At 38.1% G+C, this 22,003-nt stretch overlaps 1 protein-coding gene across 4 annotated transcripts in view; it reads right to left on the bottom strand.

Annotated features, from left to right (window-relative positions):
• The window catches only part of OTOG (otogelin), a 110,861-nt gene extending 90,662 nt beyond the window's left edge, over positions 1-20,199 (bottom strand). For 2 of the 4 annotated variants that reach the window (XM_083837228.1, XM_083837229.1), the window contains exons 1-14: positions 19,345-20,197; positions 19,201-19,261; positions 19,015-19,069; positions 17,215-17,305; positions 8,681-8,773; positions 8,313-8,467; positions 7,807-7,925; positions 7,198-7,403; positions 5,447-5,577; positions 4,496-4,602; positions 3,498-3,607; positions 2,559-2,684; positions 1,451-1,559; positions 555-601 (exon numbers count right to left, since the gene is read on the bottom strand). In XM_083837228.1, the coding sequence (XP_083693354.1) occupies positions 555-601; positions 1,451-1,559; positions 2,559-2,684; positions 3,498-3,607; positions 4,496-4,602; positions 5,447-5,577; positions 7,198-7,403; positions 7,807-7,925; positions 8,313-8,467; positions 8,681-8,773; positions 17,215-17,305; positions 19,015-19,069; positions 19,201-19,261; positions 19,345-19,396 (1,462 nt within the window). In that variant the 5' untranslated portion in view covers positions 19,397-20,197. Of the gene's footprint in view, positions 1-554; positions 602-1,450; positions 1,560-2,558; positions 2,685-3,497; positions 3,608-4,495; positions 4,603-5,446; positions 5,578-7,197; positions 7,404-7,806; positions 7,926-8,312; positions 8,468-8,680; positions 8,774-17,214; positions 17,306-19,014; positions 19,070-19,200; positions 19,262-19,344 lie in introns of all 4 variants that reach the window. The other 2 variants (XM_083837231.1, XM_083837230.1) reach the window with 2 other exon arrangements.
• Between the last annotated feature and the right edge of the window lie 1,804 nt (positions 20,200-22,003).

The following is a 22,003-nucleotide window of genomic DNA, read 5'->3' as shown; positions in this document are numbered from 1 at the left end:
TGAAGCCATGGGTTCCTCTAACTTGCAAAATCCTTTAGACTAATTTCTGTAGTTTAGTTTCCTGCTGGTAAAGTGGGAATTACACCCCCTCATTCCACAGGCAAATTGAGAAAGTAATTAACTGACATTTGTGTAATACCTAGATATGACATTGCTAGCCAGCAATACTGTGAGGAAAAACCAAACAACAAAAAGCAATCTTGCACTTAAAAACTCTTGCACGAAACATATCAGTAAGTCTGTCAAGTGAAGACTGCAGAGGAAACTTTAGATGAATGCCAGGAACAATCAGATAGTGCCATCTATCAGAGACGTTACAGCAACCCAGGGGAGACAAATTACTGAGCTAAATCAAAAAGGCAGATATGCCTGCTATTCAGTTCACTTTAATACTTACTCTACTTTGTGGGTAAATGTGTTTATATAGAGATGCAAACAAAAACATTAATTATACAGTGAAAATATAGTTTTAAAATGTTAATATTAACAGCAATATTTTACCCCAATAAAGATTCATAGATATTTAAAAAGTATCTGAGACTTTTTCCACATACCTGGACATGTAAGATTTGTACAAATCCATTTTCCTCCAGTGCAAGTGCTGAAATAAAAACAAAAAGGTTTCTTATTTAGATTTTAATTTGAAACATATTTGGCTGTTCCTCAGTTGTTTTTCCTGGACCTACTCCATGAAGTGAGCACTAGATGTCTAGAGTCTGACAAAATGGCACAGCAGAGCTATCACATTCAGTAGAATATCTAGCAGCTGTGGCAAGAGCTTGTCATGAAGATATATCGAATGAACTCTCACCCACGCATCCAACACTTCTCTTTTTAGCTCCTTGATAACAATTGTAAAATCTTAAGGATTCTTAATACTAGGAAGAATAAATGCATGCCATTTGAATCTTATTACTTAAAAAAAAACTGTTGAAGAAGGGGTTGCACGTCTGCAAATGCATCCATTTTCTCCAATTAAGTTGATTCAATAAAAGACATTATCTCTTCCTACAAACCTTTCTGACTGAAGTATAAAATTAACTTAAAAATTCCCAGAACAGCGACTTCATGTCAAAGATATTAGGCTCTCATGTCCAAGTGAAACAACAAAAGAGGACAGAAACAGAAGTCAAATAAATTCTCCTGTTATTAAGGTTTTGAATTCCATATTCCTTTTAGTCTGGGGAAGAGTTCAAGATGAAAAGAGTACTAAACATTTCAGTATTCTCTGTAATATGCATGATTTTATCTTCTTCCCCATTAACAGCTCTATAGTTTCTTTAAATTTCTCTTAGTAACAACGTGTCTATAGAACAATAGTTTTTGTATGTAGAAACTGTAACGACTTGTCAACTTCATTCAATTTTAAGTGAAATAGGCCTTAAATGACTTCTCTCTCTTGTGAATATGAAAGGATTAAGTCCACAGCATTAAAAGAAAAATTACTAACCAGTTATTACATTCCTCATAAACCACAGAGCCTATGTCAAAAAAACTTCCATGGTAGTCACAAGGACAGTCCATAGGCTTGACACACAATTCATTTTCATAAATTAAGCCTACAAGAAATAAAATATCAAGAAAAAATTAAAAATATTTACACAGAGCTGACAGAGAACTAACAAGCATACCAAAGAACACCACAAATGGACACATACAATAATAAAAGTATAGGGTATTTGGAAGTAATTTTAGTAGAAAAAATACACATGTCGATTTTATTACATAAATATTACATGACCAAGTTCCTAAATTGCTTGAGATACAGTGAGTGAATAATAGCATGAATCATTAGTGTTTAATATAGTGGGAATAAAAACCTGCTGTTTTATTTGGGTACCCTTCACTTCTTTTTTGACACCTTTACAATTCTTTGTCTGTACGTTTTAAGGTATTGTTTGTCCTTATTATACTGTAGTAGTTTTTTCGTTTTCTTTGTTTTATTTTTCAATGATTCCGTAATTTAAGAACCAGAAGCTAAAAGAGATTACTATCCCATACAAGATGAAATGTATGACAATGATAACCATACTTTTAAGTTGTGAGGGTATATATAAGAGGCAGGACTTGAAGATCCATGGCATATAATTTTCTCTAGAATGAACAGATAGGATTACGTACCCAAGGGAAGCCAATAACAAAAGGAAAATGAGACAAAAATGTTCATATGCACTTGATCTTGCAGACATTCTTCAGGGAAAAAAAAAAAAACAAACAAAAACAAACAAAAAAACAGCAACTGTGGGAATCAAGAGGATGGCTCCCTCTTCTGTAAAACTAACAACAGAGCATAACAAGTTTTTCACTGCACTGCAGAGCTCTACAGCTAGAATACAGATCTGTGCTGAAACCTATTCCTACTTGTTAGATTGAGGAAAAGGCTCTTGTCACTGAGGAAAACACGGTCATTCATCCACACCCTGTTTGCACTATATTTATAAAGAGTTCCTGTTAATGCCTTAATCTAGCCAGGCCATGTAGATATGTAAACCTGAGGGAAAATGATCAGAAAGTTAAATGGAATCAAATAATACATATTTGAGAATCAAAACCGTTACCATCTGGACAATAGCATCCATCAATGCAGGGAAGCTCACTGCCAACACACTGTGATTGTTGGTGACATGAAACAGGGCAACAGCTGATGCATTCATTGTAAGTCAAGGGTTCAAGACAGGTAATCACTACAAAACAGAAAAAGATATAGAAGTGAAGAGCTCTTGGGCTGCTGCCCACGGTCATAAATAGATTGCACATGTTGATTTTAGATATTTACTCTTTGGTAACTCAATTGAGTATCCTTTTTCTCTAATGATGAAACAATGGCTTTCATAACACGCACAGGATAGATGTATATTCATAGTCTGTCCAGTGCAAGTGCATCAAGAAGTAAAACTACACAATGGGAGATGTGGGGAAACTTTCTCACAGCAAAACCATTTAAATTCTGAGACCAGCATAAGAAATCATAGAATATCCATTAACCAACATTTTTGGAAACATGCAGAAAATATTCCTGTCACGAATGACAAATCAATTTTGTTTCTGTCTCCAGACTGGTGGACAAAGTAGGTTCTCTCCTTCAAAATTACCTTCTGTGACTTCTAAGATGAGGACTTTTTCAACTGTAATTCAAATAGATATTTGAACACCCACAATACATTTTATATGTCAGAAATCTATGAAGTCTTGGCTAATATTTGAGAGAGTAGCTCCATGAAAAAAACGTGATGGTTAATCATCTTAAAGAATCTCTGATGTTTCAGTAAGAAGGTTCTTCAAATCTCTAAGCTTATTAAAATATGTTTGATATACTCAGCACAGATCACACTTTAAAAAAATCTAACCCTTACGTAGCATTGGAGTCCTCAGTTATGCTTTTACTTATAACTGTATTAGTTCTTAATAGGAGGAAGGACAAAGTAAAATTACGAAGAGCAGTCTTTTCAAAATACAACCACTAAGCAGTATTTCCAAATACGAAAGTGTCTGCATACCACACTGCTGAAAGTGCTTTCGCCATCCCTGTAGTGGCTTTCCTGCTTGGGCACATGCTCTGGCATATTCAGTTAATGCTCGACACCAAGTTGCATTATCAACTGCTGACCTTACACAAATAAAAAATTACATATTATTTTCTCCCTACATTCAAATATGCCGTCATAACCTCATGAATACTTCTGCACTGCATTCATCACATTGTTTGTATTTACGTTAATAATATTTTAATGTACTGTGTTGCTTGAATAGCTTAAAAGCCTTAAATGGATATGACATTCTGCGACATTTGAAGACAGCTGATCAATATATTTGAAATCTGATGCTAATTTCCTGAATAAAAACATGAAAACCAGTGATGCAGCAATGTAAAGAGATTTTCATAGAGATCTTGATTTTTACATGAGGAGTAGCATCCAACAGAAGACTTGCAAGAAGAAAGCATAAGATTTCCACATCATGGTACAGGAAATTGAAATTTTTTTTCAGACCCGCCTGTTAGACAGTCAAAACTGCTTTGACAAGCATTATTCCAGATTGTGAAATGATAGCATAAATTCAAATAGTTTCTGTGCATGCAGGTAATCCATTTCTTCTTTTTGTTATGTTACTGTATACTGCTTAGAGATGCCCAATTCATCTATTCACTATTACTTTTCATTAAGATTAGAAACACTGATGATGTCACACATTCAGCATGAAAACTGATGTCATATTCAAAGAAATGTAAACTGACAATGTTATTATGAAAATAGGTGAGCCTGGTTTTGGCCATCCTTACACCAAGGAAAACAAGCGACTCCACAGAAGTCTCTGCCAGTAAATCTAAAACAAGTGAGAAAATCAAGGCATTCTACATTATTACAGGAATTTTAGATACCAGCTGGCATGCAGAAAAAGAATCACATCACTTTTGTTTATCATGAGAATGAATTGTACATGTTAAGGACAATGTTTCTTCTAATAGCTTTGGAATTACTCAGAAATATTCACTTACATGCAAAGATCACTGGTGCAGCTTGCCATAAAAGGAAGAGGACTCACATATTCATGACATTGTTCAAATGGAGGATGTAACAGAATATTACACAGATTGTATGCCCTCTGAAATTAAAGAGATTGCTGTTATGAAAACGCTTTCAAAAAGTAAATCTAAGCAGAAAAATATATTATGCAAAAACAGAACAGACACCTCTCAGGATATGGCTAGGAACTCCTTCCCTCTCATCAGCTAGAAGCAGTGGCTAGCAGCGTATTACTGTCCATGACACAGTAATCTTAACACTGAACCCTTTATCCAAGGTTGTGCCAATGCTACTAAAACATCCCTTCATAAAAAAGGGCAGACAGTGTTGCAGCTAAGCCTAGATGACCTGAAATAGTCTTTATTTTAGTTAAATCACGTAGTAAAAGGCAACAGAGATAAAAACACATCTTGCATCAGGTTTAGCTTCAAAGCATTTCATTTCAGGGTTGTAACTTCAAAATATTACTTACAGGGAAAACTACTTTGATATGGCAGACTAAAGTAACAAAAATATTTTTTTGAACACTAGCAAATAAAACATGCTCTCATTCTGGTTTCGGATGCCTACTTCTTCCTATCCTTCCTAAGAGGAAGCAGTGGGAACCAGCTCTATAATGAATTCCTAACTTGATAACTTTTCACTCATTTAACCCCAGATTCAAACGCTTCTTTTGGCTGCTATCCAGAGAGTATAACATCTCCAAAACATCAAAAATTAAATTATGAACTCATACAGAAAACTACTTGGGGAGGAAAGAGGGAACAAGGTAAACACTGTTACAGCAGCCATCTCAATCCAACTCTCCAAAGGAGACCTGAGAATATTTCCAGTCTCCTTCAAAGCACTGAGTCAAATTCTGGTTCTGATAAGAATCTAATCTACTAAGAATGCTGTAATAATCCTTTTGTGCAGATCCAAACCTGTAAAGATTCATGGCTTTGTGTCAGGCAGGGTGGCTCACTGAGAAAAGAGTTATCCCAACTGGGTGTTCCTTGTGGAGGATTTTCCTGCCAACTCTCTACAAACTCTGTTACATCATCTGTCAGTTTTCCTAAACAAGACACACATACGGTCAACACAGTGATTTGGCAGAACATTTCTATAGGCTTTACCAGGGAAATGTATCAATAATCATAACACTATATTAAGTAGAGAAAGCCAAACCCTATCTAAAACTAAATGAATCAGGTGCAAGTCTGAAGATGATCTGGTCTTTTAAGACACAGAAAATCCTTTTGAAGTAAATATAGGAGAAGGTTTTAGAACAGCAGAAAGAAGCAAACTCAAGTCACGTGATTTGGCAAAAAAAAAAGGCTTTACGAAGTTGGACTGTGCCTGTTGTAGTCCTTGAATGAAAGAAAGGAAAGAAAAGTTGTAATAACCTGTATATGCACAGTTCTACGCTGCTCCTTTATATGGAACTTTTGATAGATAGCCTAAAGCCCCAAGAATAATGAGGTATCCCTAGGTCACTGCAAGGGTACAATATAATGAACTATATTAACCAAATAAAAGTGTGACCTTTTTATACGAGTAGAAATGACCATGCTAGCTTTAAACAAGTTAAGAAAGGTATTATCCATCATAGAGATGTGGTGACACTGATTAGTATTCAGATTACCCATGAATGCTATCATGTCTTTTCTGTGTTACTACTGCTCCCCAAGACAGTTGGATAAAGGCAGTATGCAGTGCATCTACTTGTGCTCCAATTACAGCTTTATGCAACTGAGATATCCTCAGAAGGGTGAGAGGGTAGGGAAAAGTCTGATGGCAATGAACACAACAAGCTATTGATCTCGGTATTAATTTAAGCATTTTGTTATAGTGAGTAAGCTGTTCAGTAGAGCTAGGGCCGATCCTAGTGCAGGGCTGATGCTTTACAAAATTGAGTGGCATGCTTAAACAACAAAGGAAACCTACCATATATTGTACTTTAAGCTTTAAAATAGTACTCTATAGAAATATTCTAATTTTAAAGAGCAGGAGCAAAAAGTTAAGCATTCCAAAGCAATCATTTCCAGAAGTTTATATTGCCTCATTTGAGACACCTTTTAAGGGGCCTGATTTCTTCCTCTGGTTCTTTCTAATTTTATAGAGGTCATCACTCAGAATTTTTTGAACGCCAAGACTCTTGTAAGTATCTGAGGTTGGCATCCAAGGAACTGGGACTCCAAGAATCACTGGTCACTTCTGAAAGCATTAACATAAATGAAATGCCAGATCAAAAAGGGATTTGGCAGTCTTCACTGATTTACTAATTAAAATTATTCATTTTTTTCCACTAGTAGCATCATAGGCTTCCACAGGCTGCTATATAAAATTGCTTAGAGGGCAATGAACATTTAAAAGTATAATTTTATCTTTTAGGTCCCAGCAATATGAAGTATAAATACCACTGTAAGTAACAGAGTACCCAGCTATAAGCATGCTTTAAAGATGACCCCCTTCAAGGAGTCCCATCCATACTGATATCAGCCCTCTTCATCAACGTTATCATCTACCAGAAGTATTTCCATATCATATTTTTCATTTCAAAAATTCCAAGTATTAAATTCAATTAGCATTGCAATTAAAACCTAAGTAAAATAACATTTAGTTCACCTGGGGAAAAACATACAAACAAAAAAAAACACGGTATTACACAACAGGGATTAGTTCAAATACTCACCATAACTAGTTTCAAGATCATCATGCGGGATAGCATTATTGTTTCCACACAGTCCATGTGTTTTGCCCAGGTACTCTGGTGCCATTTTGATATACACTGCAGATGTACCGTCCCAAGCCAGAGTAAAGGCATATTGGTGCCTGACTAGAAAATACCCAGCTAGTTTCTGGATGTGTAAATTTCCAATAATATAAGGTAACTGTAGTCTGTGAAACAGGACAGAATCAAAAAACAAACAAACAAACAGCTTTTAATGAAGCAATAACACTGTTAAAAATGCTACTTGGCAATTTAATGACTTCTTCATACATCTTAAAACCACTAATGTAAATATTGAGTAACTGAACTAAAAACGATGAAGTTGCAAATAAGAGCCAAAAAAAAAAATCAAAGGGTGAATGTCAATAGTTGTATTTCTTGATAATGCCTGCTGCTTACTTAGACATTGCCTTCCATCTACTCTGTAGATAGGGAGTGCTTATTACAGCTGTGGTCTGGAAAGTTTTTAAGCTACCAACAAATAAGTCACCTTGTTCACATCTCTGTTATCAAAACTGTATCATGATATTAATTCTATCATTACAGCCTCGGAAACGCAAGTATGATTACCCAAATCCTTTATAGGTCACTTCACTGCTCATCTTTATCTGTTCATCTCCAGAAAAGAATAAACTAATGGACCGCTTGCAAGAATAAGGAGAAGAACGGCATTCAGGATCATTATTCACCTGTCAAATAAAATTATTAGTGTCAAAGTTAAGATTTAATTAAATTATTCATAATCCACATGCTACACAACTAATGCTCACAATCCCACCCTCAGCATGTGGACAAATAATCCTACTGTTCCCAAAAACATGAGTAAAATTTTCCATCCTTTTGGAGCAGTCTTTTCACAGCAGCAGCAGGTTTAGAAAGTACACATAACAGTTTTCTTCCAGTTATTTATATTTTGTGCAAAATTAATTGGTAGCATATATTACTTTAGAATTGGATCTAGGTTACATTCCAGACCGCCAGACTATCATCTCAAATTATTTTTAATCTCCTAAAATTATTGCATTATTTGCATGTTTAATAACAGTAAAAGGGAATGTAGAAGTGCAGTCCCCTACCTGTATAGAAAAACTCTGTTCATCTAATTCAGTGTGTCTCACAAGTGCATATGTAGATTTCCCAGAAAAATAGTAGTACAGTCCATCAAAAGTTTCAAAATGATATTGACCCCATGTTCTGCATATATGATCTCTTTCAGCACCTGTGTTATAAACTAACAAAAAGAGAGTCACTTGAGAAGTACCGCTGGCTTTTAGATTTAATCTGTAGTTGCAATGTAGCTATACTGTGATGTATCATCACAGAAAAGAGAGGGTAGGAAAAATAGTGGAGGATGAAGTAACGTTTAGGAAAAGGGTAGTCATTCTCGCAGCTGTTGGAACCTGCATGCAATCCCAGAAGCCCACTCTGTTTTCTTTCTACACACCTGTCTGACATCTTGGTCCAGTTGCATTAAATCGACTGCAGTTGCAGAGTTCTCTGTAGACACACTCACCTCCATTAAAACATGTAAATGAACCTGAGTGGAAAACCAAGGCACATTAAAAATAAATGATAATCTTCATTCTTAAGATACAGTTCAGCTACTGATTTTAACTCCCAGAATGCCAGATGTTAGCTTAGAATTTAAATGCTGTGCTAGCCCAGGAGAATCCCGCAGGTCACCACAAATAAGAAACATACTTAAAAAGCTTCACCATAAGACACATAACCAGATACTGCAAATTCATTGCATGTTTACAGGAGGCCAAATCAAAATGGCTATGATACCTTTTAGTTAGTTTGACATATTTTTAGTCCATTTATTTAGTTAATAAATAAAGTCAACAGGTATTACAAAACAAAACAGCATGGTGCTTATAGCCCTACATAAAAGAATGCTGCAAACGTTACATGGGTAAACTCTACCAGAATAAGAGCATGCTACTCTAGAAACACAGATGTCCAGATCCCAGCTGCAAATCTTTCAACTGTCTGCCCTCCCTCCAGATTGCAACTTTTAGGTACACTAACCACAAACACTCTCCATAAATTCACATGGCTGTACTTGTTTCTAATTTTATTAGACATAAACTTTTAAGAAAAATAAAAGAAAAAACTTCTATTACAGTGAAACTGCTGTAGAGAGAGTAAACTGAGTTGCAATGGCAGGTGTGAGCAGGGAGAGAGGCAGGTATCTGTTTTATTGCAGGGAAGGTGGTACAAGGGGGCAAGGTATACATTTTTTTTCTTTCCCCGGGGAGATCCCCACAAGTCAGCCAAGTCAATTTTTCACAGTGCAAGGAAAGGTGCACACAAGTAGAAACAAGCTTCTTGCTACCAAGTTCAGATGTGGTGATGAAATGATTTTCTAATCATTATCATATACTCACTTATTTTGCTAACACTTGACCTTCTAAAGTTTGCTTGGGAAAGAATTTGCATTTTAATAATTGCATATTATGCAAAAAAAACAACTATAGTCCTTCTTAATTTGGAAAATAAATATACTAATATTTAAGGACTAGAACTAAGCACACAAGTTAAAAAAATATTTCAGGAAGAAAAACTGAAGTTTCATCCTTTTTGTTTTCTTTGGCTTTAGAAATACAGTATTCTTAAAAATAATCTGAGATATGAATTGTGTTAATGATGTCCTGAAAACCAGAATTTACAGAAAAGGACTTTTTCTTCCTCTTCAGTAAAATGCTGACTTACGGAATGTTTAATCAACAAAGGTGTACAAAGAAGGCCTAACATTACCTTCAGGGTTTTGAGAAGGCTATACTAAATAGGGTTTAAAGCTTTGTTGATGCAGGCAAACTCATGCAAGCTCCACTTCTGACAAACGCTACAAAATCTGCAATTTAAACAAAATTAGGAGGAAAGCCTGCTAGAATACAGACCACTGTTTTATGATTGCATGGCTCACCACACCTTTAAGGTTTATTCTCAGTTTTGTCTTTCACTAAATATACAAACATCAAAAGTAGATTCTAAACTGCTTTATAGAATGGTTGACATGTTTTTCCATAAACTGATTGTAAGGTAACAAATGGTTTCAAACAAGGCAAGAGCTGAACACTGACATCCTACTGCTATTGAATGGATGCTGAATTCCCCACCTCAGCAAGAACAATATAAATCAAAGTGGCTTTTCCTCCCTACTTTTTCTGTCCTCTTGTAGAAATCTTATTTTATTGATGGATTAACAATACCAATTTCCTATCAACATATTTTATAGCAAATATTTAGTTTGTCTTGCCAGCATTAGAGAACTTGAGTAGAGACACCATTACAGTAGCCAGTAAGGAGGTCTAAATAAATCTGAAAGCAAGATGCATATGAATAATATCCTGTGAGAGCAACCAACCCTCTAACAACAGTCAGAATTGGAATTTATTTTTAATGAAAACAGGAAAAAAATGTTATGAACAATCTTGACTTTCATTTTAAGCCCCTAATTTAGCTTGCACAAGACTTTCAAATGCATCTTTAAAAACTCCCATGATTTGTGGATATACCACACACAAATCGCTTTCAGATGTACACACCATGTAATTGCTCACCCAACATCTAATTCATACCTTAACTTGTCAGTATTTATGAACTCAAAGCTACTAAAACATTTTGGAAGGCTGCCTCAAACCTCATCATCACCTACTTTACAGAAGTATTACAAGTGCAGAAATTTCATGGGGAAAAAGGTCATATTTAAAGTTTCTTCTGCTTTGTGAGATTGTGTGCTCACAGATGGTTGTAATGCTAAAATGAGGAAGACTTCAAGAAACTTACATCATTAAGTAAAAAGAAAAAAAAATCTTTCATGCTCATCTACTTCAGGCTAAATGTTTCTACATATTATCATCTTCAGTTTCAACCTTACAGAATTCTTGCTTACTGAAGTCTGCCACAATTTGTCAGTACAGGATTTTCTTTTCTATTTGCTACCACCATTCTTATTTGCAAAAACATAAATACAATAACTTTCATATGAAGACTTTTTAGATATCCAAATGATTAATTTTGATTCCTTTGTTTTCAACAATCCTGCTGAAACCCCCTTCCCCCCCCCCACCTGGCCTGTGTGAGTTCTGTTAAAAAAATAATGCAAGCACCGTGTATAAAAGTCCCTACTTATTCTGACCGAGCCAACTCATTTACAGACTCACAGTGACCAATCTTGTCATTAATGCAAGAACCTTACTCCTCTTGTCAAGGAAGGCAGACATTGATCTCTTTCATCTAGAGCGTTGTGAGACCTGTGTAATCAGAGCTCAGGTCTCTGTTCTTTGCTTCTCTAAGATTATGCCCTAGTGCCTGTCCAGCTACAATAATCTGCCATTAGACTGCAAGTCATGTCCTCTTAGCTGTAGACAAAGTTAGCCCCCTTTTGATGTTTCAGGTTGAACGATTCCCCTTTAAGCACAGCTCAGGTAACCTGCTTCAAGCTACACTTATTTCAATTGTGCATACAGTTAGCTGATGTGGAGACGTTTGCCATAACCAGGAAGGATGTCTCATGCTCTCTTTCAAAGAGAAAAAGGGAGTTATTCAAATCCAAATTAGAAATCAAATAACTCTGTAGGAGCATTTTTTTTTTCCTTATGAAGTCATCTTCTATCTGTGCACGTACAATTCTACAAACATGATAAATACAGCTGTTGTATCTACTTATATCCCTTTTTACATCACTGCAGAGTATCTTTCTTTCCGCATCATGGAAGGGCTCTGTGTACAAAGATGAGTAATTCTTTAGCAGGTAATAACAGAAACATAGTGTTAATTCCAATCACATCCACTGATCTTGCTGCTACAAACAGCGTGGCCTCCTTTAATCAGGAACTGGGTGCATCAATTTCTGCTCAATTAACAGAGCTGAGGAAGTATTTCTATCAGCAATAAACATCCCATAACAAAGGGCTCACTTAGATCTTTGCCATTAAAGGAAAATAAGCTCCCTAAATAAGACCACCGATACGATCTCTCTATCACAAGTTGACGTCTCTCTTATAAGGAGATGAAAAGCATTGTACCACCTGCAGAAAGGGAATAAACATCAAGCTTAAGCCAATGTTAAAAATAGGGGAGGTTACAGAAGATTTTTGTATCCTCGGTTTACTGGAAAATGACTGCTATCAAGTCTTTAGCTCCTCTTTTTTCCTTTGACATTATGCCAGTTGAGCTCGTTGGGTTGGAATCTGAAAATCAGTGAGACTGGTCTAGCATAAAGTGGTAAGCCACAGTAGTAGGATTCTACTCCGAACAACAGGGTGATTTCTAACCAATGAGGCCACTACAACCTCCAGGTCACCGATAGCATGGCCATCATCAGCACAAGGAATGTGTCATAAACTCCTTTATTGATCAGGGTGAAGATGAAGAATTATCTTTTAAAGAAGGTCTGAGCTCTTATCTGCTCTTCTCATTCCTTCAATACTCCAATGGTTTCATAACTACTGAACAGGCTGCATTCCCACTCAGTATGTGAAATAAGGTCACTTTAGTACCTTGAGTACCTGGGTCTCTCCTTTTAGTTCATCCCACTTATTGTTTCAATGTCAAGCAATTAATCTCAAAGAGAAGTGAGACTGTAATTCAGCCTGTTTGCACTGTGTTTCCTGGAAATCAGTGCCCAAGCTTCAGAGGTGACTGCTCTTGCTCTCTAAAAAAAAAAAAGGTGCTTGAATGGAATCTCATAGACCCGACAACAGGAAGTTCTAAAATCCATTTTGAAATACTGTATAATCCTACCCAACTCTGGCTGGCTTTTCAAGGGTTCTTCACCTAGGCTCTGATGGCAAGTTCTGCTGATTTTATGATAACTGATCAGTGACAACTTGCATCTTTGTCAAAATAAAGATTTACTTTGCAATATTATTATAGAGCCTCTTTGTTTTGTGGCTGTGTATATATGATATTGTGCACAGTTAATTTATTATAGTTTCTTATGGTACTGCTACTCTGATGAGCATACTTTGGTTGCCAACCAATTATATGTCCAGCTTTTCTCATCCAAGGTTAGTTTTTCTGATTTATTAACACACTTATAGAGAAGAAAAGGATAGCTGAAAGTAATTTATACTATGTAAAGTCCTTTAGCATGAAGTGGGATTCATCCAATAAAGAATGGCTCTCTTCTCAGAGCACAAAGAGATACCTGCAAAGTTATCTGTGTGTCATACAAAAGATAAGATACTAACTCAAGGAGACATGCAAATTAAAGCTTGCACAAACGTAAAAGCAAGCCAAAACATTCAAGAAAATGTCTGACATTTACATTAACAAGCAAATCAACTTAAAAATAAAGTACTTTAAACTATGACAGAGCAGCTGGATTCCTACCATCCACATTTTGACCTCACCATAATACACCATTATCATCACTATACTCTTGATTCTTAAGTTCTTGATTGCTGTGGACCTTCATCTGTCTGCCCTCCCCCCCCCCCTAAAAAAAACACACATTAGAAAGCAAAATTCCAACATGAGCAAGTGCTTGTTACTGTTATTTCTAAGACACGAAATGAAAACTGTTTAATGCAAATCAGCTTCACTTCAGAAAATTTAAGTATGGAACATTTATTTGGAGGAGATCTCAAAATGAAGAAGTTTTACTTAAGCTAGGTAAGGTAAAAGGTCCAGCCTGTTCCTTCACGTTCTTCTAAGTCTGCCTGTTTACAAACTTCAGTCCAAAGATGGCTTAAGACCTCTTCAGAGTCACTTGCAGAAATTGTCTAGACAGACTGTATAGTTCTTGGGATCCTTTGAAATATGACTTAAAAATTCTTATGCAATTGTAGGGAGCTGGAATGGACAAAAAACACAGCAGGCTGAGATCAAAAGAAGCATCAACTAAGACCTACTCTCATATCACAAAAAATAGAAGGCATGCTTAGAATCAAGTACTTTAGCAGTCAATATTCTTGAAACTTCATATTTTGTAACTGCATAATTTCCACTGCACACTTTCTCTAGAATACTTTCAGGTGCCTATGACTATGGGGAACTCTTTCATGCAGTATCTTTTATCCTTCAACAGAATAGTCTTCGAAAGCATCTACCAGTAATGAAACAAGTTTCCTGAAGCATCTAGGCTTCAGTAGGATGCAATGAAGCCTTGGAATGAAGACAAAAGATCTCATTACACTAGGAAGTACAGTTTTCTTCAAGATTCTGAGGTGATTGAGTAGGACGTAGTGTTCATCTTTCACTACTCAGAGCCTTCCAGTTAGATGCAGGTTTTCTGTTACATTACATCTCTTGAGATCAGTTTTGGAGCACACATAAGGAACAAGTATCGTCTACAGAAATGGTGACCTTCAACATTAAAGACTCATGCCTCCTGCAGCATTTCAACACAAAAATGTTTGCAGCATTTAACTCATTAGGAATTTTCAGCAGTAGTTTCAAAGTTACTCCAGAAATAATTTGTGTTGCTCTTCCCAAGGTCTTCATAGGGTATTTTTTGTTTGTTTTTGCAGTGCTTGTTTGTTGTGGTTTGGTTTGTTTCATTTAGAATGAAAAACAGATTCATATGGAAGGTAGTTCCAGCTTTAGCAGCTATGTAAGCTGCGTGTTAACTGCTGTCAATTACTGTGATTAACATTTGAGAAGACCAATCCCATATTCTTTGGGTACAAGAAACTAACAATTTATCTCTTGATATTTACTTGTACTATACCTTTTTTGTTCCATTGACAAAAAAAGCATTAGATTACTTCCTAAATTGCCCATATCTGACTAACAGAACACAATAGTAAAGAGACTTAGTGTATAATCAATCATGCACCCATCATACAAAAAGTTCATATGAAACATTCAATTTTATCTACACAGACAGTTGAAGAACGCAAGAACAATGTTAATGTAAGAGTGACTCCAACAGGATTAAATAAGTCTCTGGCAATCAGTTTTCCAAGTATGCTGCAGACTGATTTTCAGAGACATCACAAAACTAGAGAAAGAAGATGATAACTTACCTTGCTGGTTTAAAAATGGAAAAAAAAAGCTTTACTATTTCATATATCTCCAAATTGGTGCAAATACCAGTCCATGGACGAAAATATAGCAGCTTGTATCTCTCTTCAAACTGGGAGAACCAAGATTGGTCTACTGTTCTAAGCATTTAGAACACTTTATCAAAATTCTTTCAAAGAAAGCAGAATGGATTGTTCTTGGGTTCTGTTTTTCATACACTCCTTTCACAAACATGCAACAGAGAATTTACTTGGATTCTAAAAGTAAACAGTGGAATACCTACACTCAGAAGATTATCAAGTGTAATAATCCTGATTTTCTTTGCCTGCAATTATGGGCAATCATCAGTTTTTAAAGCATGCTTAACATTTTATTGCCAAAGCAAGGACATCAGAAACAAAGTTTTTATGAAATATTTTGACCCATAGAAATACGCTGGAGAGAAGACAAAGTTCATTCTATTGCATTTACAGAGGGCAACAAAACTTAATTCTTTCTGTCATAACCACATCTTCCTTTAAAAGCTCAGACATGATGATTTAGCATGAAATACTTGCTACTCTTGTCATTCTCCCTACTTTTAGATTTGTTCTTTACTTGCTTAAATATTAGGTCTACTTAAGAAGTGATTTAAACTCACACATGGACCTCCTGCAAGAGTTCTTTTAAAGTAGAATAGCGCATCTTGAAAATCTTTTCTCCAGCTGGTTTGTCTGAAGCAGAACATCAAATCATCAAATCCACTTGTGCCATTAAAAGAATTTTTCACACAGCAAGAAATACAACAAACCAAGTAATTCTACACTTATTCAATTATTATAGTAACACATCTGGACATTATTTGCACATCTCTTTGGAAGCTGCTTTATTTGCTTTGAAAACAAAAACAAAGAAGTAAGCAAGAACTTAACAGAGACAAGGAAAAAGCTACATTGTGGTCAACAAGCTGGTGCAACTCAAAGGCAGAGGGAGTTTTACTAGTGTAGATGGCTGTATTTCTAGAGCAATTTTATCATAGCAGACGCATGTACATACAGTATTTGCTCATTGACTATACAGGTTCCAAAGTAACAATCCTTATTCAAGTAAGATTATCCTTCTTTAAACCATTCTATTATTCCCCCACATTCCAATACGTGCTTCACAAAAGCTTCTGAGAACAGTATTAATTAAGGACAGATATTGAAGCTTTTGGAGATAACAACCCTAATCACAACTGGTAAGAATCCAGTCCATCCAGTCTTCATAGCATTTTGCACTATAAAGCCTGCAGATGCAAATCCAGATGATACACTACTAGGTAGGTTCTACATCCAGTACAACCAACCAGGATTGCCGAAGAGAAACCTGAGGTTTCTCAGCTAAAGAAAACTACTAAGCTACTCTGAATTGCTGTGAATCATCTTTCTCCTTTGTGGAGGACAAGCATGAAGAAGCTCTACTGAAGAGCTAACACAGAGGATATTTACCCCTGAGCAGAGATACTTAAGCCTGTCCACTTTACTGCTGAAAATAAAATGAACCAAACAAGCAAACATGCAAATTCTTCAAGTGCTCACCACCTGGTGGCTTAGAGGACCTCATCCTGCTAACCTATAGATTGCACACACAAAAAACACCCATAGATTACATCAGCTAAAATATAACAAAAAACCTCAGAGCAGGCAACAGGCACAAGACAAATGATTTAACAGCACCTAGGCAGCAATCCACACTTTTAGGTATATCAGTACAAGAGCAGATTACCCTGCTTGAGGCTTTGTCAGAAAACACAGCAACTACATACAGCCTTTTAAATGATCAAACTAGAAGCACATGTTAACTTAAAGCCAGGTCAAGCCTCATGATAAATGGCCATACTTCTGTAGTCTTTTGAGACCAATCAAGGTAGAGCTCGGTTATGCAGAGACCTGTATTAGCTTTGTTAGTTTTTCTTCATAAGAGTAATTAAATCATGCAGAAGATACGTTGAATTTGTTTCATGTAAAAACTTTAACTTACTAGATGGTCCACATTTCATACTGTGAAATCTTCTGTTCTGAGACAAGGATATTGTAGTAGATGAAGCATTATGAACTGCCATTCCAGGCTCCTTTCAGAAAGAACAAATGTTACTGACATGTCATTTCATTTCTTTGTCTATTTCACCTGGGAATTTTAAAAGAACAACAGCTACATCCGCACAATGGTTATATTTCATTGATGTGATAGTTTATAGAGTACAGATATCATTAACATATTTATCACTAAGTTTTCTTTACCTATTAGTATAGAGCATTAACTGATGTAAAGAGTGATACAAGTAACCATGCAAATATTTCCAATGAAATCATAAACACCAGCTGTGCCTATGTAACTTCATCTGAGGATGTTAGATTTATTGCATTTAAATTTTCATACCCTGAAGTTTCACCATACATACCAGTTTCTCAGTCCTGTGCATGACTCTGCAAAGCACTTGTAACACATCAAGCATTTTCCATGTTTTGAATATTCATTTACATGTTTGACTGAGAACTGATCTTAGGAACTATATCATCAAATATGACTTCATGAACATGAACTCTGCAGAAGTTGTAACCAACACTTAGTGCTGCTGTGCCTCTTCCTCTCAAGAAGAGCTTATGGAATGCAAAAACATGTGAAAATGTCTTACTCTTAGTTTCAGACAGTTCAAATGGCTAGAAAACTACTCTTCATTGTCATTATTATTTTTCCTCTCTCCTAAACATATTTGTTACAGAAGATTCATTGAAAGATTTATCCTCAGCAGCCCAGCACAGAACAAAACCAGAGTCTACTACTACATGTTGAATTCTTGGGGGGCCCTCAATCTGTAAGCACTCGGTCTTATCAGCAGTTGATTCTGTTACCCATTTGCAATTATGTGGCACGTTTTTCTCTCCATTGAGATTTTTCCCTAAAACAGAGGAGAGAAAGCAGAAACAAAAGAGATTCCTCTGCAGGGCCACAAAGCAAACTTTCCTTTTCCCACCCTCAAACAAGGGAGTGGGGATAACACACCCTAATTACATTTCAGCAACATGCCATGAATGTTACAGTTGGGTTGCCAAGATAAACCACATCCAAAAACCAGTACCTGGTTGTAGCGACCCGATACCACCAGCTCATTTACTTTTACAGGGAACTGAAAAGGCTCACACAAAGTAACCACTGCTGGATGAGCCAAATCAGACCTCAGCTTTCCTCAGAGCAAGAATACTTCCTGTGACACACAACTATTTCTGAATGGACTGAAGCTCTAGCTACCTTCTTCCCTCACTACTTAGCACTTGAAAGCTTAAGTTTTGTTCTGTTCATGACTGGCATTCCTTACGGCAGAGATAAAAGATGTTCAATGCTGCTTGAACAAGTCCTGAAGAACCACAAATGGTGAAACAGTCACCAGAAACACTGGAAGCATCACGGTAATGTACGTATCTGTTCAGGTAAGATATGAGGAACTTTACCCAGATGAAAACCAAAACATCTCTCAGACCAGCACTAGTAACCACTCCTCACAGGAGCCTCACTTCACACCAGCGCTAGGTGGGAAATGCAAGGCACCATCTTGGGCAACGAACAACAGCATCACATCACCCCTTGGGCCCTGGTCCGCCTTTGGTTCAAAGCCACCAACCACAAGAGAAGGTTGCTCTATTCCCAGGTGACCTCACAGAGAAAGGCCAGACACCCTGGCAGCCTCAGCTGCCCTGAGGGGCACCGCAGCCCGCTCCCCACCGCCTGACCCCATCGTGCCCGCCTGCCGCCCCCTCACGACGCCCGGCCCACACTCCCTACCTGCGTGGCCGCGACGAGGCCGTCCCCCCTCCGAGGCCCGGCAGCGCTGCCTGTGCTGAGGGCAGGAGAAGAGGGCACGGTTTGCTCGGCTCGGACAGCCCACCCCGCCCCGGGCTGCCACCCCCTCGGCCGCGCACAGCGGCGGAGGCGAGGAGGGAGCCCCGCTCCACCCAGGCTGGCTCTTACCTGAGGAGCGGCAGGTGCCCGCCGGGAGGGAGCTGCGCCCTGGCTCCCCACGGGGACAGAGCTGGAAGGCAAAGGCACTGGGTTAGACGCTAGCGATGGCTGGGGTCGCCCTGTCCTCCCTCCTGCCCCCAGCTCGACGCTCACCCGGCGGCAGCCAGGCGCACAGCAGCGCCCCGACGAGGAGCTGAGCCTCCATACGAACAACAGCAGTGGCCTCCCCAGAGCCGTAGCCCACAGCACCAGCCGCTACCGGCACCCAGGGCTGAGCCCTACCGGGCGGGGCGGCCGGGGGTTTATCAGCCGCCCCCGGCCCGCCCTCCGGCCCCGGCCCTTCCCCGGGCACCCAGCCCGGTCGCCGCCCCTCGCCCCGTACCGGGGCCCGGCTGAGCGGCTCCGGCCCCGCGGAGCCCGGCCTCTCACGTCTCTTTTCTCTTTCTTGGCTTTTTGGGTTTAGGAGGCACTCGGTGCCTTGGCAGGAGCTGTGAGCGCCGCGGTGGGGTGCGGCTGGGGACCTCTGCACCACCGCTAGCGCGGACAAAAAGGGGACTCGACACTGCTGCTGGAGGGAATGTCTCGTAGCTTAAAGCCCTCGGCTTCCACACAGCCAGTCTGCATGTGCAGGGAAGCCAGCAAACCGTGTTAGTGCCTAACACGCTGAGCATTGGCCCCGGTTCACTGAAAGAAGTGCTAGAACTTGAATAACCACACGAGTGAGACATGGAATGGAGCATGCCGCTAAGGCGTAGTGATAATTTCTTTGGCTTCTGATAACTCTTTACTACTACAAATTCAGTCTTGAATGTGGCGCTTTCTGTAGACTCTTTTCCAGGTTTATTCTTTTTGCTTTTTCTAGTCACTTAATTTTCTGTCATTGCTAACCTTCCTTCAGCTATTTTTCTTCCCCCTTTCCCTCTTCCCGTCTCTGTTGCCTTGTTTGTTCTTTTCCCTTTCCCATCTGCTGCTGTCTCTCCCCGTCATTCTTCAGGTTTGCATATCTTATAACAGAAGCTTTAGAAGCTGCCCATACCAGGTGAGAAACTGTCTCAGATGAAAAGGAGCCTTTTCTGACCGCTTTGGGAAGTCTGTTAACAGCAAGTCATTAAAAAGATCTCTTTTCTGCCTTTGTAATTTGTCCCTGTGGATTGTATTTCTTGCTGCAACAAGTGTTTCATTTCGAATGAAATGATGGAAAACTAGCAACGTTTTCACTGAGAATTCTCTTCTCTCCTGCAAAGGCTGGAGGGAGTGCATGTATGAGAGACGAAAAGGGAGACAGAAAAGATATTCTTTAACTCCAGCACAGCATTTTGCAAATAACCTCAAACAGATTTTGCAGATTTTTTCTCTACCCTCACCTCAGAGCAGAGCCTATCTACACTGAATGCACTATGCGCTTGGCTTTGGTGCACTCTCTCTGTTCCAGATTACACTAATGAAAGTAGAGAAAGTAGATCAAAAGCAACAGGAGTCAGTTTACACAACAAACATTTTAATGTATTTCTTCGCCTTGTAAATGGGCTGCCCACTGTATTCATTTTCCTTCAGTGACACAAGTAGCAACTAAGAAATTGAACTAGTTTAAAGCTAATTTAGATGTAATTTAATTTCTCAACAGGATGGATTTCATGACCAAAACTAATAAGCAGTGTAATTGTACCATCTTTTAATATGACATGTTTGAAACAATGGAAACTTCAGAACCATCTCATACATTTTCTGATTATTAAGCTTGCTGTTTTGAAGCACGGGGTAGCTTTGTGGGTTTGTTTGCTTTGTATTTATGCATTAGAGTGCAGGGGGTTGTGTAACAGCAGACCAATAGCTCACCACATTTGTCATTCTTTCTGTGATGTATCCTTTACCTGATGGTCCCGTGGATCTCCACATGAAGTCAATTCCACAGTATTTTACTACACGGAGGAGTTTCTGACTCCTGCAAAATGTAGCTATATGTTTAAAAAGTCACTTTCTTTCAAATGTACATAACTTCCAGCTGATAAAAGATCTATTTCTGTAGAAGTCTTCTAGAAGTGCTTGTCTAGCAGTGACTTAAAGTTTGGATGTAAATTTGAAGGAAACATACATGAAATTTAAAAGACGTAAAACACTTTGTATCTCTTTCCTTCTGTTTTCAAATATAAAACAATTTTGCTTACTCCTGCAGGGAAGCAATAATATAGTGGTGTGTATGAAGCTTGGATAGAATAGCTTTTCAATACTGTGTGGTACTGCAACTTACCTTAGGTAGCAGACAAGTGATTTACGTACTAGTTGTACTTCTGATTTTGTTCTCTGAAAAGAGCTGGTGAGTGTGTAAGAACACAGGCTTATAAAGCATTCCTCTCTTTCTTGTTCCTGGCACCTTTATGAGAAATGGGTAGTGAATACCATTGACATGTTTCTTTACAGCAAAGCCATCTTCTCAAAGCGGCAGGAGCAAATTCTAAAGGAGCTGGTGTAGCTGAAGAAGGTTTTCACATGGAAATAATATAACAGACTCCAGTTTGCATTTGGCAGTCTGGATTCATTTATTTTTGTCATGGCTTTATATGCATTCATACAAGTTTGCACCCCATTGGAAGGAGGAGCAGGGAAGCTACCTGCGCTTATGTAAACCGTGTTCTCTCCAGTTACGGAGGTAAAGCTGATACTGATGTGAGACTAAGGGACATGGGTTAGCTGATCTCCTCCTCTTGCTTCCAGCCTGAGTTGTAAAAGTCTTTATTATCATGTACTAGATTATGGAAAGTAGGAGGGGAACCAGCTCAAGAGAAAACTACCTAAATGACATTAGTCTGAAAGA

This window comes from Anser anser (assembly GCF_964211835.1).
Source record: "Anser anser genome assembly, chromosome: 5".
NCBI lineage: Eukaryota > Metazoa > Chordata > Aves > Anseriformes > Anatidae > Anser > Anser anser.
Note: the sequence above shows the minus strand (reverse complement) of the source record. Positions and strands in the feature narration are given on the sequence as shown.